This window comes from Petromyzon marinus, chromosome 33, assembly GCF_048934315.1.
Source record: "Petromyzon marinus isolate PM22_M1 ecotype Great Lakes invasive population chromosome 33, UKy_Petmar_22M1.pri1.0, whole genome shotgun sequence".
Lineage (NCBI taxonomy): Eukaryota > Metazoa > Chordata > Hyperoartia > Petromyzontiformes > Petromyzontidae > Petromyzon > Petromyzon marinus.
This window is the reverse complement of record NC_133699.1, coordinates 9,349,428-9,365,585: the sequence shown is the minus strand read 5'-3', so window position 1 is coordinate 9,365,585 and position 16,158 is coordinate 9,349,428. Positions and strand designations below refer to the sequence as shown.

Sequence of the window (16,158 nt, the reverse complement as noted above, 5' to 3'; positions counted from 1 at the left end):
ACTGATCAGCAGTCAGTCGCCTCCTCATTACTCCATCGCTACAACCATGGTTACTGATCGCTTGAACTTCACTCATTAATTCCTCCACCATCTGTTTAGTCTGATCCACACCTTGTTTAACAACAACCACCACCACCAACGAAAAACGACAATAATTATCTTGAACCGTGACGTTACTTGAAAATAAAGTTTTACCTTTCAACCGTGCGCCTCGTGTGTGTTTGCCCAAGGTCCGGCCCTGCCAATGCCTACCGCGACCTCTGACCACACGTGTGGGGGCGAGTCCCAGGCCATAAGAATCGGAGCCACCAAGGTGAATTATCAGACGCTTGAAGAGGCCCCGAAGGATAAAGGTGAATGCGTGCGTGCGTGCATAACTCATTTAATTTTCTCGTTCGCCCATTCATCCGCCGATTTGCTGATTCATCCACCTATGTGATAATTAATTCGCTCATTCACTCAATTCATCCGCCTATTCGATATTTCAATTTTGTCACTCATTCAGTAAATCATCCGCCAATTCCATCATTTATTCATAATTCACACGGTCATTTGCGAATTCCACTAATTTATACGCTCCCTATCCACTCGTTTGTCTGTTCACCCATTCGTTCATGCATTTGCCAATTTACTCATTCGCTGTTTGCATTTTTCACATTGCCATAACTCGACTGTAGGAATACATGTGTATGCAGCATGTTCTCTTTCAACGTGCTGCATTATCAATCGCAAAACCAATTGTAATTGTCGACGGTTATACATTGTAATTGTAATAATACGTTCATAAAAGGCAATAACATTCCGCTAAAAGTGTTAAGATTGTTGTCCTTTAGCCAAAAATTAGCAACCAAGGAGCAGAACGACGCGAAAATGTGGAAATTCAGATGTTCACGTGGCTAACCGTGCTGGGTTACCACACGGCGACCCCCTCCTGGAGCACCTTGGGGGTTAAATTCAAGAAACTGAGCCAGAGCCCCAAGAAACCGAGAGGGAAACCTAAAAATACCGAGGCACACAATATATATTGAACTATCACGCCAGGACAAATCGACTTTAGGAGAAGAGACGGGTTACCAAAGTGGTTTATATCGAAGCAATATGCTTACGTACACACCATATATCATGAACACCCCTTCCATAGTCTAGTTGAATGCAACACTCTGGTAAGGAACTTTAATATACGAACGCCCCGCGGTCTCTTCACCATCGCTTACCGCGACCCCGTGAAACGCCGATTCGTTATCGTGCTCTGCTCGGATCCTCCATCGCCTTTCAAACTGAAGCGCAACTATTACATCTGAGACCGTGACGTCGAAGCGTGTGGCCTACCCCCCCCGCCCCCGCCCCCGAAAGCGCGGGGCCCAGGGCAGTCGAACCGATTCGCCGTTACCCAATGAAGCCCTCGTGTATTTTTAATAGGAACGACATAACGCTGTCAGGAAGGCATCCCCATCGAGTAAATTGTCGATTATTCGTTGGCTTCGGCAGCGGGGCGGGGGGGAAAGGGGGCGCCGAATTTTCGAAAACGTCGGATAGTCACTGATAACACTGTAACAATTTAGTATCATTTTTATTCCTAGGTAGTAAGTGTTATTTCCTAATTGCTTATGCCTCAAAAGTACAGAAAATGGCTATTATTTCCCACGAAACTTTGGTTTTGTGGCCAGGACAGTGATATTTTGAAATTTACCTATTTTCCAGAAGATTCCAGATAGATTCAGTGCTGAGTAAACTTGGAGTAACTTCTAGAAAATTCTAGAACTTCCCAGTAATATAAATAGTAGTATAAATACAGGGGCCTTAAGCCCACCAGTTCAGTTAAGTTCCAGTTGCCGAAGTGGATACATATCTGCATTTTTCTGAGATGACATCAAGAGGCTGCAAGCGTCCGGTAGACACATTTTGCGATGTCTGCGGCCAATTTATCAAGACAAGAGCGCCTACAAGGCATATTCCGGCATGACTGTCGGGGATCAAGACAAACCCTGGGCACCTCATTTCACCTGGGAGCAATGTAAAAAAATACTCTGGAAGGGAAGATGGGCAATTGTTGCTCGGAATTTTATGTTATCAAATTAGTTAAAATAAACCAAAAATAGTAAAAAAAAAAGTATGTTTTAAAATTTTCAATGTTATAAAAAAAAATATATCGTATATGAAAAATGTTGCGAGAATCTCTTACACATTAGTCATGGGTGAAACAAATGTCGGACTGGCAAGAATGCACCTGCTATCACATATCCAGACCTTCCTTCATTCATCACCCCGGTGCCACACTGCCATGAGCTTCCCGTACCCACTCCTCCGGAGAGAGAGCAGCCGTCTTTAGAAGAGAGCAGCAAGTCAGAGAGCGAGGAAGACGTTGTAGATCCAGATGACAATTTCAGAGGTAGAGCTGAGGAGAGAAACCCATACTACCCCAACCAAAATACCTCAACTACTTGATCAGAGATCTTGGTCTCACCAAGTCCAATGCCGAGCTTTTGACGTCTCGGCTCAAGCAGTGGAACTTGTTGGATGAAAGTGTCCAAGTCGCAGATCAGAGGAAGCATCACCAACCTTTTTGCAGCTTCTTCACCCGTCAAGATGGGCTCTGCTTCTGCCACAATGTGACCAGTCTGTTCGAGGCAATCGGAATCGCCTGTAACCAGAATGAGTGTCGCCTCTACATTGACAGCTCATCCAGGAGCCTCAAAGCCGTGCTGCTCCATAATGGTAACAAGTACCTGTCTCTTCCCCTGGCTCACTCGGTGCACCTCAAAGAGGATTACAACAGCATCAAGACCTTGCTGGACGCCTTGAAGTATGATGAGTACGGATGGGAGGCCATCGGAGACTTCAAAATGGTGGCATTCCTGATGGGTCTCCAAGGCAGTTTTACCAAGTTTCCCTGCTATATTTGCCTTTGGGACAACAGGGACACCAAGGTGCACTACCACAGGCGAGACTGGCCACAGCGGACCGAGTTCTCTGTGGGGAGGAACAACGTCAAGTGGGAGCCACTGGTGGACCCCTGGAAGGTGCTGATGCCACCACCGCCATCAAATTGTGCCTTATGAAACAATTTGTCAGAGCTGTAGATAAGGAGTCGGCAGCCTTCAATAACCTTCAAGCCTTCTTCTCTAAGCTGTCTGAGGCAAAGGTCAAAGCCGGTGTCTTCGTCGGACCACAGATAAAGAAGATCCTGGAGTGCAATGAATTCCTCAAGAAGCTCACTAGTAAAGAGAAAGCGGCTTGGGACAGCTTTGTCGCAGTGGTTCGTGGCTTCCTGGGCAATCACAAGGTCGAAGACTGTGTAGAGCAGGTTGAGACTCTGGTGAAGAACTACGGCACAATGGGCTGTAGGATGTCCCTCAAAGTCCATAATCCTTGATGCTCATCTTGGTAAATGTTTTTTGTGTGTTAAATATTTAAAGTATGTGACATTAGCATAGATAAACAGACAAATAGACTAAATCTAGATATCCTACTTTAAAAAGTTACCGTATTTACTGTACCGAACTTACCACTCCAATCTCGAAGACTCTGCATGGGGTGATGTATATAGTGCAGCATTTTCATTGTTTAAGTTGTATGTAGTGTATCATGTACCATATATAGTACTTAACACTGAAATCAAGCATAGCTACTTTTCTCTTTATCACGCGCATGGTGCCGATCGCTGGACTGGTAAAAACACCTTTGGAGCGGTTTCGCCGGATCAGCCCAGGACCGCCGGATTATGTTGGAAGCAGCCGGATAATGGCGCGTCGTATAATTATCGATGATCAACTGCACATGCAATGGTATTATGACCCATGATTCGCGATTAGCGCTCACTTCTCCAGGAACGCATCATGAACGCGAAGTGAGGTCTGCCTCTATATACACAATCCTGAGACCTTTCTGGAACTTTCCCACCGTCCACTTCTCCTTTCACGATACCACCCCCCCTAACGGCGTCTCTAACCAAACCCCTAAATTACCGGGTGCTTAATTTTTTTAAACACTTATATGGGACTATCGTTTTTAATGGAAAAAGAAGGGATAATAGACTGTAACATAACAAATGAAATGTTAATAGCTTCAAAAAGTCAACGAGTCTCCACGTGTTCGCCATCGTTGTCAACACGTGGCCTCGAATCTTCTCCAGGTGGTCTCCAGTAGTAAGGAGGCAGCAGCACATGTCACGTGGTGTTGTTGCTAATTTTGAGAAGTGTTAACATTTTTTTGAAGCACGCTGTACTTGAATTTCGCGGGTATCTTGCTCTTCCGCCCTACACCTCACCCAATCCGGTGAGCGCTTGCGATCATCCAAGGGCATGAGTAGAAGAAGGCTAAGCTCAGCTCGGCAGACCTGCTCGCTAACGCTGACGGCTTAAACAACGGGGAATTAATGGGGTAAATTTTGGTTGACACAACCGTTCACGTATGTATGTTGAAGTACGTAGCGAACCATACTAATTGGAGGTGCAGGGGGAGGAGAACAAACGAAAAACATAAAGCAGTTCTAAAGAAATAAGTTTTCAATTGAGATCTATAAGTGCATCGCTCCAGTGGCTTCCTAAAATCGGAAGGGAGAGCGTTCCAGATAGCCGCAGAAGCGCTCCATCTGAAAGCGCACGATGCAGTGACCGTTGCTGTTCGACGGTTCGCCAAAAGCCGGTCTCTGTTGGCTAGCCACGTCGAATCGTTGAATGAGGTAAGTCTCCCGACGAACTTCAACGTACATATCTGAACCATAAAGGTGCCCAACTGAGGCACCTCGTGCAATGTTCATTTGGCACCGCGTGGCTTTGCCAACAGACACGTGAGCCCAGCCATTCGGCTCGCTTCAGGCAAAGAGCACTTTGACCGTAACACGCCTTATAACGGAGGCGCAAATAAGGCGTGGGTGGGTCTTTGTGCCGTGTGTGTGTGTTCTTCTCTTTCCTCGTACGATAACAATCACCTTCCTCGACGGTCCATACATTGCAACACGTTGGCGGACTCTCGCGACCGAGAATACTACTTCGTATGAGATCTTTGGGTCAGTTCGCCGCGTGTGTAAAGCACGCGCGTCGTAACCGCGTCCGCCAGAATCTTTATAAATCGGTCTATGGTAATTCATATTATTATTATTATTATTCTCGAAGGCCCTTCGTCTCTGCGTGTTTATCGTGGTGGGGGTGGATGTTTTGTCGTTCAGGTGGTGAAGGTCAAAGAGACATCACAGGAAACTTTATGCCTGGTAAAGACCCAGCCATGGATAATTTCGGTGAGCTCAGCTGTATCCTGATGTCCACTGCACTCGCCTGTAACACTGCACTCACCTGGACACCGCACTCACCTGTAACACCGCACTCACCTGTAACACCGCACTCACCTGTACCACCATACTCACCTGTAACACCACACTCACCTGTATCTCTACACTCACCTGTAACACCGCACTCACCTGTAACACCGCACTCACCTGTAACACTACACCGCACTCACCTGTAACACTGCACTCACCTGTAACACTACACTCACCTGTAACACCACACTCACCTGTAACTCTACACTCACCTGTAACACCACACTTACCTGTAACTCTACACTCACCTGTAACACCGCACTCACCTGTGACACCGCACTCACCTGTAACACTACACTCACCTGTAACACCACACTCACCTGTAACACTACACTCACCTGAACACTGCACTCACCTGTAACACCACACTCACCTGTAACACTACACTCACCTGTAACACCGCACTCACCTGTAACACTACACTCACCTGTAACACCACACTCACCTGAACACTGCACTCACCTGTAACACTACACTCACCTGTAACACAATACTCACCTGTAACACCGCAATCACCTGTAACACTGTACTCACCTGTAACACCACACTCACCTGTAACACCGCTCTCGCCTGTAACACCTTACTCACCTGTAACACCACACTCACCTGTAACACCGCTCTCGCCTGTAACACCTTACTCACCTGTAACACCACACTCACCTGTAACACCGCTCTCGCCTGTAACACCTTACTCACCTGTAACACCACACTCACCTGTAACACCACACTCACCTGTAACACCGCACTCACCTGTAACACCTTACTCACCTGTAACACCACACTCACCTGTAACACCACATTCACCTGTACACCACACTCACCTGTAACACCACACTCACCTGTAACACCGCACTCACCTGTAACACTACACTCACCTGTAACACCGCACTCACTCACCTGTAACACCACATTCACCTGTAACACTGCACTCACCTGTAACACCACACTCACCTGTAACACCATACTCACCTGTAACACCACACTCACCTGTAACACCATACTCACCTGTAACACCTTACTCACCTGTAACACCGCATTCACCTGAACACTGCACTCACCTGTAACACCACACTCACCTGTAACACTACACTCACCTGTAACACCACACTCACCTGTAACACCGCACTCACCTGTAACACTACACTCACCTGTAACACCACACTCACCTGAACACTGCACTCACCTGTAACACTACACTCACCTGTAACACAATACTCACCTGTAACACCGCAATCACCTGTAACACTGTACTCACCTGTAACACCACACTCACCTGTAACACCGCTCTCGCCTGTAACACCTTACTCACCTGTAACACCACACTCACCTGTAACACCGCTCTCGCCTGTAACACCTTACTCACCTGTAACACCACATTCACCTGTACACCACACTCACCTGTAACACCACACTCACCTGTAACACCGCACTCACTCACCTGTAACACCACATTCACCTGTAACACCACACTCACCTGTAACACCATACTCACCTGTAACACCACACTCACCTGTAACACCATACTCACCTGTAACACCGCATTCACCTGTAACACTGCACTCACCTGTAACACCACGCTCACCTGTAACACTGTACTCACCTGTAACACCACACTCACCTGTAACACCGCACTCACCTGTAACACCGCACTCACCTGTAACACTACACTCACCTGTAACACCACACTCACCTGTAACACTACACTCACCTGAACACTGCACTCACCTGTAATACCACACTCACCTGTAACACTACACTCACCTGTAACACCGCACTCACCTGTAACACTACACTCACCTGTAACACCACACTCACCTGAACACTGCACTCACCTGTAACACTACACTCACCTGTAACACAATACTCACCTGTAACACCGCAATCACCTGTAACACTGTACTCACCTGTAACACCACACTCACCTGTAACACCGCTCTCGCCTGTAACACCTTACTCACCTGTAACACCACACTCACCTGTAACACCGCTCTCGCCTGTAACACCTTACTCACCTGTAACACCGCACTCACCTGTAACACCACACTCACCTGTAACACCACACTCACCTGAACACTGCACTCACCTGTAACACTACACTCACCTGTAACACAATACTCACCTGTAACACCGCAATCACCTGTAACACTGTACTCACCTGTAACACCACACTCACCTGTAACACCGCTCTCGCCTGTAACACCTTACTCACCTGTAACACCACACTCACCTGTAACACCGCTCTCGCCTGTAACACCTTACTCACCTGTAACACCACACTCACCTGTAACACCGCTCTCGCCTGTAACACCTTACTCACCTGTAACACCACACTCACCTGTAACACCACACTCACCTGTAACACCGCACTCACCTGTAACACCTTACTCACCTGTAACACCACACTCACCTGTAACACCACATTCACCTGTACACCACACTCACCTGTAACACCACACTCACCTGTAACACCGCACTCACCTGTAACACTACACTCACCTGTAACACCGCACTCACTCACCTGTAACACCACATTCACCTGTAACACTGCACTCACCTGTAACACCACACTCACCTGTAACACCATACTCACCTGTAACACCACACTCACCTGTAACACCATACTCACCTGTAACACCTTACTCACCTGTAACACCGCATTCACCTGAACACTGCACTCACCTGTAACACCACACTCACCTGTAACACTACACTCACCTGTAACACCGCACTCACCTGTAACACTACACTCACCTGTAACACCACACTCACCTGAACACTGCACTCACCTGTAACACTACACTCACCTGTAACACAATACTCACCTGTAACACCGCAATCACCTGTAACACTGTACTCACCTGTAACACCACACTCACCTGTAACACCGCTCTCGCCTGTAACACCTTACTCACCTGTAACACCACACTCACCTGTAACACCGCTCTCGCCTGTAACACCTTACTCACCTGTAACACCACACTCACCTGTAACACCGCTCTCGCCTGTAACACCTTACTCACCTGTAACACCACACTCACCTGTAACACCACATTCACCTGTACACCACACTCACCTGTAACACCACACTCACCTGTAACACCGCACTCACTCACCTGTAACACCACATTCACCTGTAACACCACGCTCACCTGTAACACCATACTCACCTGTAACACCACACTCACCTGTAACACCATACTCACCTGTAACACCTTACTCACCTGTAACACCGCATTCACCTGTAACACTGCACTCACCTGTAACACCACGCTCACCTGTAACACTACACTCACCTGTAACACTGCACTCACCTGTAACACTACACTCACCTGTAACACCGCACTCACCTGTAACACCACACTCACCTGTAACACCACACTCACCTGTAACACCATACTCACCTGTAACACCGCACTCACCTGTAACACCGCACTCACTCACCTGTAACACCACACTCACCTGTAACACCACATTCACCTGTAACACTGCACTCACCTGTAACACCACACTCACCTGTAACACCATACTCACCTGTAACACCACACTCACCTGTAACACCATACTCACCTGTAACACCTTACTCATCTGTAACACCGCATTCACCTGTAACACTGCACTCACCTGTAACACCACGCTCACCTGTAACACTGCACTCACCTGTAACACCACGCTCACCTGTAACACTGCACTCACCTGTAACACTACACTCACCTGTAACACTACACTCAACTGTAACACCACACTCGCCTGTAACACCACACTCACCTGTAACACCACACTCACCTCTAAAACCGCACTCACCTGGACACCGCACTCACCTGTAACACTACACCGCACTCACCTGTAACACTACACTCACCTGTAACACTACACTCACCTGTAACACCACACTCACCTGTAACACTACACTCACCTGTAACACCTCACTCACCTGTAACACCGCACTCACCTGGACACTGCACTTGCCTGGACACCGCACTCACCTGCAACACTACACTCACCTGTAACACCACACTCACTTGTAACACTGCACTCACCTGTAACACTACACTCACCTGTAACACTGCACTCACCTGTAACACCGCACTCACCTGGACACCGCACTCACCTGTAACACTACACTCACCTGTAACACCACATTCACCTGTAACACTACACTCACCTGTAACACCACACTCACCTGTAACACCACACTCACCTGTAACACCGCACTCACCTGGACACTGCACTTGCCTGGACACCGCACTCACCTGCAACACTACACTCACCTGTAACACCACACTCACTTGTAACACCTCACTCACCTGTAACACCGCACTCACCTGTAGCTTGAAAGCTACTAGGATAATCCGGCACTGCATGATACGCTGTACTAATCATTTGTGTGTACGAATACTTTTTTTTCTCAATTATATTTCAAGAAAACCGACAGTTACAATAGCAACCTGTTTGATGAAACGGAGCAGTGTGCATTCTCGCGATGAACAATTCGGGAAATGAGAAAAGGTCACTGTTACGGCAGATCAGAAGGCTACACAAGGAGACAATGTCCACGTAGCACCCGGTCAGCGTGTACACACAGAATGCCGTCACGGTTATTGTCATCCCCCATCCCCCGGTCAAATCCAAAAGGCGTGTAGCTAGTAGTAGTCTGTTGACAGAGGAAGGCACCGGCGTAACATTTACACTCGGGTCCAAAGCATCAACGTTTTCCTTCAGGGAAGACTTTTTTTTTGCGGTAGGCCTGCACAAGTTAGCAGTAAAAACTTCAAGAGTAATAATAATATAACCATTTGTGAGGCGCATTTCATCCATAGATCCTTTTGAGTCGTGTATGGTGAGCAGGAAATAAACATAACCTGTAGGGAAAACGGCCAGAACTTGTTGGTAAAGACCAGTTTAAAGATGTGAGTTTTCAAGACAGCCTTAAATACAGGGTGTTTTAAAAAGATTGACCCAATTTCAAAGCAGTATATTTCACGATGGCAACATGTTACAATTAGACAGAAAGTTACAAACGGTTTAATGAGTGATCAAGTTTTACTAACCATTTAATAAATGCTCTATGTGCCCTCCACCTGCTGTACGGAGAACATCGAGACGATAGTTGAATTCGTCCCAAACGCCTCTCAAAGTGTCTTCTTCCACTGAAGTCACCGCTACCGTGATTCTGTTTTTGAGCTCATCCAGATTAGTCGCTAACGGTGGCACAAAAACACCACGGGTCTTTGACGTATCACCACAAGAACAAGTCGCAGGCTGTGGTGATGTCTGGGAGTGATCTTGGGGGCCAAGAGTGTAGCGCCAATCTTGGGGTCCCCTGCGACCTATCCAACGTTGAGGCGGTGTTGTCTTGCGAATGACTGAGGCTAGGGGCTGTTTGTGCACTGGGAGAGGCATCGAGCGGTAATCATTTGAAACTCTGTGCCCCGCGCTCTCTATGCCCCGCCCTCTCTACGCCCCGCCCTCTCAAGTGGTACGAGTTTCATTCATGGGCGGTTTGTGGTTGCAGAGATATAGCGATTTTAAATCGGGTCCATCTTTTTCGAAACACCCTGTAAAGCAATAGATTCGTCTTGATAATTTACCTGTGACAGTAAAATATTTGAATGAGTTCGTAAAGGTAACAGGAGGTCAATAGGGGCCTGTATATGCTGGGCTGGCACTCACCTCCATAACGATTGTAAAGTGTTCACCACTGATCAGTGTGGGCTTTCCACGGTGCTGGTTCTGATCTGTTTTTCAAATTGATATTGGTTCATGGTGACGCAGAGATGCTGAATGGAATGACGATGATTATACGTTTGATGATGAGGAATCCGGGGGAGAGAACGAATTCGGTTCCACCACGAGCAATTTTAACAATTGGATGGAGTATCCGATGCAGAGTTCTTGAGTAAATATCACGGACCGAGCTAATTAAAATGTTTTTAATGACATGCCAGAAAGAGCTCGATACAGATCACAAGCCGTGACGTGGGGGGGGGGGGGCGTACAGCAACTACGGGGACATCATGAGTCCAAAACGCTGTGCTTATGAGTTAAGAGGAACGGGGGGGGATTGGGCTCACACGATCGCCGACGTCTTTAAGAAAGGGCATGGCTCACACGCAGACACACACAAGAGAAGAGAGACGACGCCACCTTTGGTGACGCACCGAATGCTGCAGCCGATGCTGCTGGATGCTGCTGACGATGACGACGATGACGGCGACGATCTCACGAGGGTGATTGCGCTGTGTCTCATCGACACGCGCAATTGGCGCTCGCTAACAATATCCTTCGTCCCGGCGCAGAGCTGGATGAGTACAATCAGTACGCGCAGTGCCTGGCCAAGGCGCTCTGCTACGCGGCCACTCCCATCACCGTGGGGCTGTACGCGCCCTGGGGCAGCGGCGGAGGGCAGATGCTGAAAAAAATTCAAGGTGAGCGTCGTACTCAGACTGTAAGTGTTGTGGCTTGGCTCACCAACACACCGGTGTTGCAGTACGGGTGACGAATTGGCCACGTTCTGTTTACGCGACAAGCATTACCAGTGGGCTGTCGGGTGGTGGCTGGTTTTAAAGACACATTTATATACTGTTTGTTTTTTTTCCGGTAAAGTCACGTAGGTCAAAAATCAATAAAATAAATGAAAACAACTAAATTTATTTCTTGATTTAAAGCTTTCGTGACTGCAGTGATTCATATTCTTGGTTCTTTCGATAAAGTCACGTTGAAGGGAAACAATAAAATAATAAAATATATTATTGTATATATATATTATTTTATTGTTTCCCTTCAACGTGACTTTACCGAAAGAACCAAGAATATAAATTTATTCCATTTATTTTATTTGATTGATTTTTTACCTACGTGATTTTACCGAAAAAAACAAAGAGCATGAATCCTTGCAGTCACGAAAGCTTCAAATCTAGATCATATTTATATATTTACGCGATCTAACTTAAAAATAAACTCTGTTGTGGATGAGCATGGTAGTGGACGATGGTTGACGATGATGATGATGATTTTGAATGGACGAGTGACGGGCGTGCGTCCACCTGTACTCGCGTAAATGACGCTGACCGTATCTGGATTAGCAGATATGATTGGCAGGGTTGGCTACGCACGGTGCGAAAGAAGATGAACGTACATGCATTAACGAGGTACATTTTTGCACCTCGTGACCAGCAACGCTATTACAGTCTCCCACCCAATATAACATTAAAGACACAAGCCACGTAAGTGGGATTGCGGCCATGTAAGCGTTCTGGGATACAATTGCACGAATGACGCTATATGAAATTAAATTATTATAGTAACTCAAACTGCGGACCGTGTAATAAACCCAGAGACACCCAGAGATACACAAAGACCCACAGAGATACACTGAAGACAAAGCCACTGCTTAGTTTTGCTCATGCATCTCGAACCACGGCTTTTAGTGTTAACGGTAGGGGAGCTACGACACTGTATAGTGACCTACAGAGACAACCACTGTCGCCTGCGCTCCTTCACCGGAGGAATAGAACGACGACACGAACTCTCTCCTGAAGCGATCATCGTCGTTGCCAGACCTTGACATTGGCATCGAGCTCTTGAACTGATTGCCGCTGCCATCATCGCACTCACGGATGTGTTGTCGCCCTTCCTCCGGCACCTCCGATTGGCACGGATGGTGATGTACAGTCGGTGCGAAAGAAGTTCAACATACATACAGCAGAATAATGACGTTGCTTTCTTTTGAACCAACGCTCTAGATGAGCTGTGCACTGGATGCTTTTTGTCCTACGCGGTGCAATTGAGGCGTGTGCACGTTCGCATGTCGCAGCGTAAAATATCATTTTCTTTTACACACAATCACAGTTTGTATTTATACCGGAGGAGTCCGTTGGGCTATGCAGATCTTTTTCACAGATGTCCAGTAAAGTAGCTACGCTGACCCCGGGCTCGAGATAGCACGATGACGCGTGGAAGGGTAACCTCCTCTGAACGATTCTCATTGAGACATTTTCTCGGGCGCGTCAGAGTAAAGTGTGTGCGTGATGTTTGTTTTTGGCACGATAATACCTAGTTTTTGTTTTAATTGGACCTCCTTTGCAAGTGCCAAAATATCGTAAAAGGTTTGTTCACCTTTTTTTTTTACAGGGATTCATGTCTGCATTAACCACAATACTTGCAGTCAAAATGCAAACAGAAAACATACTGTGATAGTATATGATGCATTGTCCTTGAAACTGATTGGTCCACACCAGAGACAGCTTTCTTTAGAGCCTGGCCTCAATTGGTGCTTGACCACATGACGCAAAAAGGCGTTCAGCTCACAGACAATGCACTATCAAAGTAATGAGGGCTCGGGGTAAGCATCTACATCATTGGACCTCCTTTGCCAGTACCAAAATATAATAATAGGGTTACTATATTATTATAGGACAATGCATATATTATCAGAGTGTGTTTTTTGTTTGCATTTTGACTGCAAGTATTGTGGTTAATGCAGACATGAATCCTTGTAAAAAAAGGTTTCAGTTTGGTTGCCAAAAAATAGGGTAAAACCCTATTATTATTATGATCAACTTTTTGTTGTTGAATGGTTCAGAGTAACTTCGCGGTAAAAAAGAAAACTAAGCTTCTGGTTGATCGATACCCCATAAGTTATATGTTTACTCATATCGAGACTATTCCTGGCTTCAAGGGTTTTGTTTCATTATACACCCTGAAAGTAAACTTTATGCGCATTGCATCGAAAATGGGAGTGTAAATTACTCAAAAGACCTAAAACGTTATCAGGAGCACTGCCTATGCCTCGTAAATAACAACAACAACAACAATGATTGAACCCTCTTCATTACTGTCGCTCAGACTGCTTGATAAAGGGCTCTCAGCGGATCGCGGAAAAGGAATTCAGGCGCACACAGACGCAGCCGCGCTCCGCGAACGGGCCGTGCGGCCTCCTCGCCCTCGTCTTCCGCCTGCTGTTCTTCATTCCCGTCGTGAGTCAGCGCCAGCGGGAACAGCTCAACGTCCGCTTCATCTTCGTCTCCTTCAACGCCTGGGAGTTCGCGGGGAGCAACCGGCTGTGGGCCGGTCTGGTGACGGCCCTGTGCGAGCAGGTGCGAAGCCAATTTCGCCCGCTGCCCACGAGCATCTACCGCGCTCTCGGCAGGAAGACGGTGCCGCGATTGGACGATAAGGACAAAGATTGGAATCCCAAAATGTTCCTGTGCCTCCCTCTGTGGGCGATCACTATCGTCTTTGTAATGATGCTCGTGGCGTTCATCGTCGTCATCGTGGGCATTGGGTTTCCCAGCCACTACGGGGGTGACTTGGTGTCGGCCATCGAGGGCATAGCAGGAAGCATGCTGGGCATCTCCACGTTGTTCTTCCTCAAGAGCTTCATGATGGTAGTGCGCAACCTGTTCTGGACGCAGAAAGATCAGGTGGAGAGGCTCATGGACAAGAAGGATTTCAGTGCCGAGCTCGGCTTCATGAACAACGTGAAACAGGAAGTCAACATCATCACCAATTTTCTTCGCTTCATGGAGGTGTTCGAACGCAGCAAGATCCGCGTGGTGCTGAATGTGCAAGACCTGGACCGCTGCGATCCAGAGAAGATCGTCGAAGTGCTGGAGGCCATGAGCATCCTCCTGTCCGACAAGGAGGCTCGCTTCATCTCCATCCTCTCCGTGGACCCGAGCGTCGTCGTGGAATCCGTGGAGCAAATTCGTACCAAGGGCGGCGCCAAGGACTCCAACGGCTACGAGCTGCTGAACCGCTTCGTGGATCTGCCATTCAGCATGCCGTCAATCAATAAGGGGATGAAGTCAAAGCTCCTGGACCACTTGATAAAGAGCACCAGCGCGAGCGTGATGATGAGGGGCCCGGAGAAGGTCGTTTGCGTCGACGACGAGACGGATGTGACAATCAAGATGGAAGAGTTGGCACCTCTCAGAAAGGTCGGCAGCGCCATGGGCAGCACATTCACGCAGTTCCGGAGCCAGACTAAAGAGACCATTGAAGAGGCGCACAGTGCCCTCCGCGCGCCGACTGGTAACCTTTGCAATTACGTGGACGAGAACGTTTTCACAATGCGCCGGATCATAAACACGGTTCCCGTGTTTATTAACCTACTCTTGGCCAACCAGGTCACCATCGGAACAAACATAACTCCTGAGAAGCTGGCGGCTTGGACTGTGCTGTCCACCCAGTGGCCTGGGAGGTTCAGCTGGCTAATACAATGTCTGGACGATAAAGAGGACAGGCAGGACATTGATGAGCAGGGAATCGTCAAGAAGGCGCAATCTTCAGATGGAGAGACGCCGCAAAGTCCATGCAGAATCACAGATGCGACCCCTCTTTGGGACATCTTTGAGGACTCTCTGCACGAGATGTGCGACCTCCTGAGCCAGATGGAGCATCTCCTGAAGATGGACGGTGACCCCGATCAGTTTGAGAAATTCCTGTCCAAGGATTATCGCTTCACCGTGGGCGATTTTCGAAGTCTGAACATCTGCACCATCAATCTGGACAGATCGCTGCAACGGAAGATGGAGCTGCTGCGTGGGAATTACAGCATCAAAATGCACCGTAATACGAAGGGAGCAGAGTCCAGGCAGATGGGACGACTGGTCTCCGAATTCACGCGGATCTACAGCATGAGCCCCGAGGGCGTGTGCAAGGAGGTGAGTCGGCACAGCTGAAAGGGCCCTCCGCCGTCAGTGCGGTGTCTCTGATCGGAATCGGATTATTTATTTATACTGGAGGAATCCGATGAGCTGTAGAGCTTTTTTTTTTACAAAGATGTCCAGAAGGCGGCACGGGGTCAGGACGTTACAACAACGAACTATACGAAAAACACG

At 47.7% G+C, this 16,158-nt stretch overlaps 1 protein-coding gene across 2 annotated transcripts in view; it reads left to right on the top strand.

The window, feature by feature from the left end:
* The first annotated feature begins 229 nt into the window (after nt 1-229).
* LOC116948403 (NTPase KAP family P-loop domain-containing protein 1-like) overlaps nt 230-16,158 on the top strand; it is a 20,297-nt gene continuing 4,368 nt past the window's right edge. The window contains exons 1-4 of one of the 2 annotated variants that reach the window (XM_032965035.2): nt 230-353; nt 5,168-5,236; nt 11,614-11,742; nt 14,162-15,981. In XM_032965035.2, the coding sequence (XP_032820926.1) occupies nt 245-353; nt 5,168-5,236; nt 11,614-11,742; nt 14,162-15,981 (2,127 nt within the window). In that variant the 5' untranslated portion in view covers nt 230-244. Of the gene's footprint in view, nt 354-4,618; nt 5,009-5,167; nt 5,237-11,613; nt 11,743-14,161; nt 15,982-16,158 lie in introns of those variants that run through there. The other variant, XM_076071498.1, reaches the window with a different exon arrangement.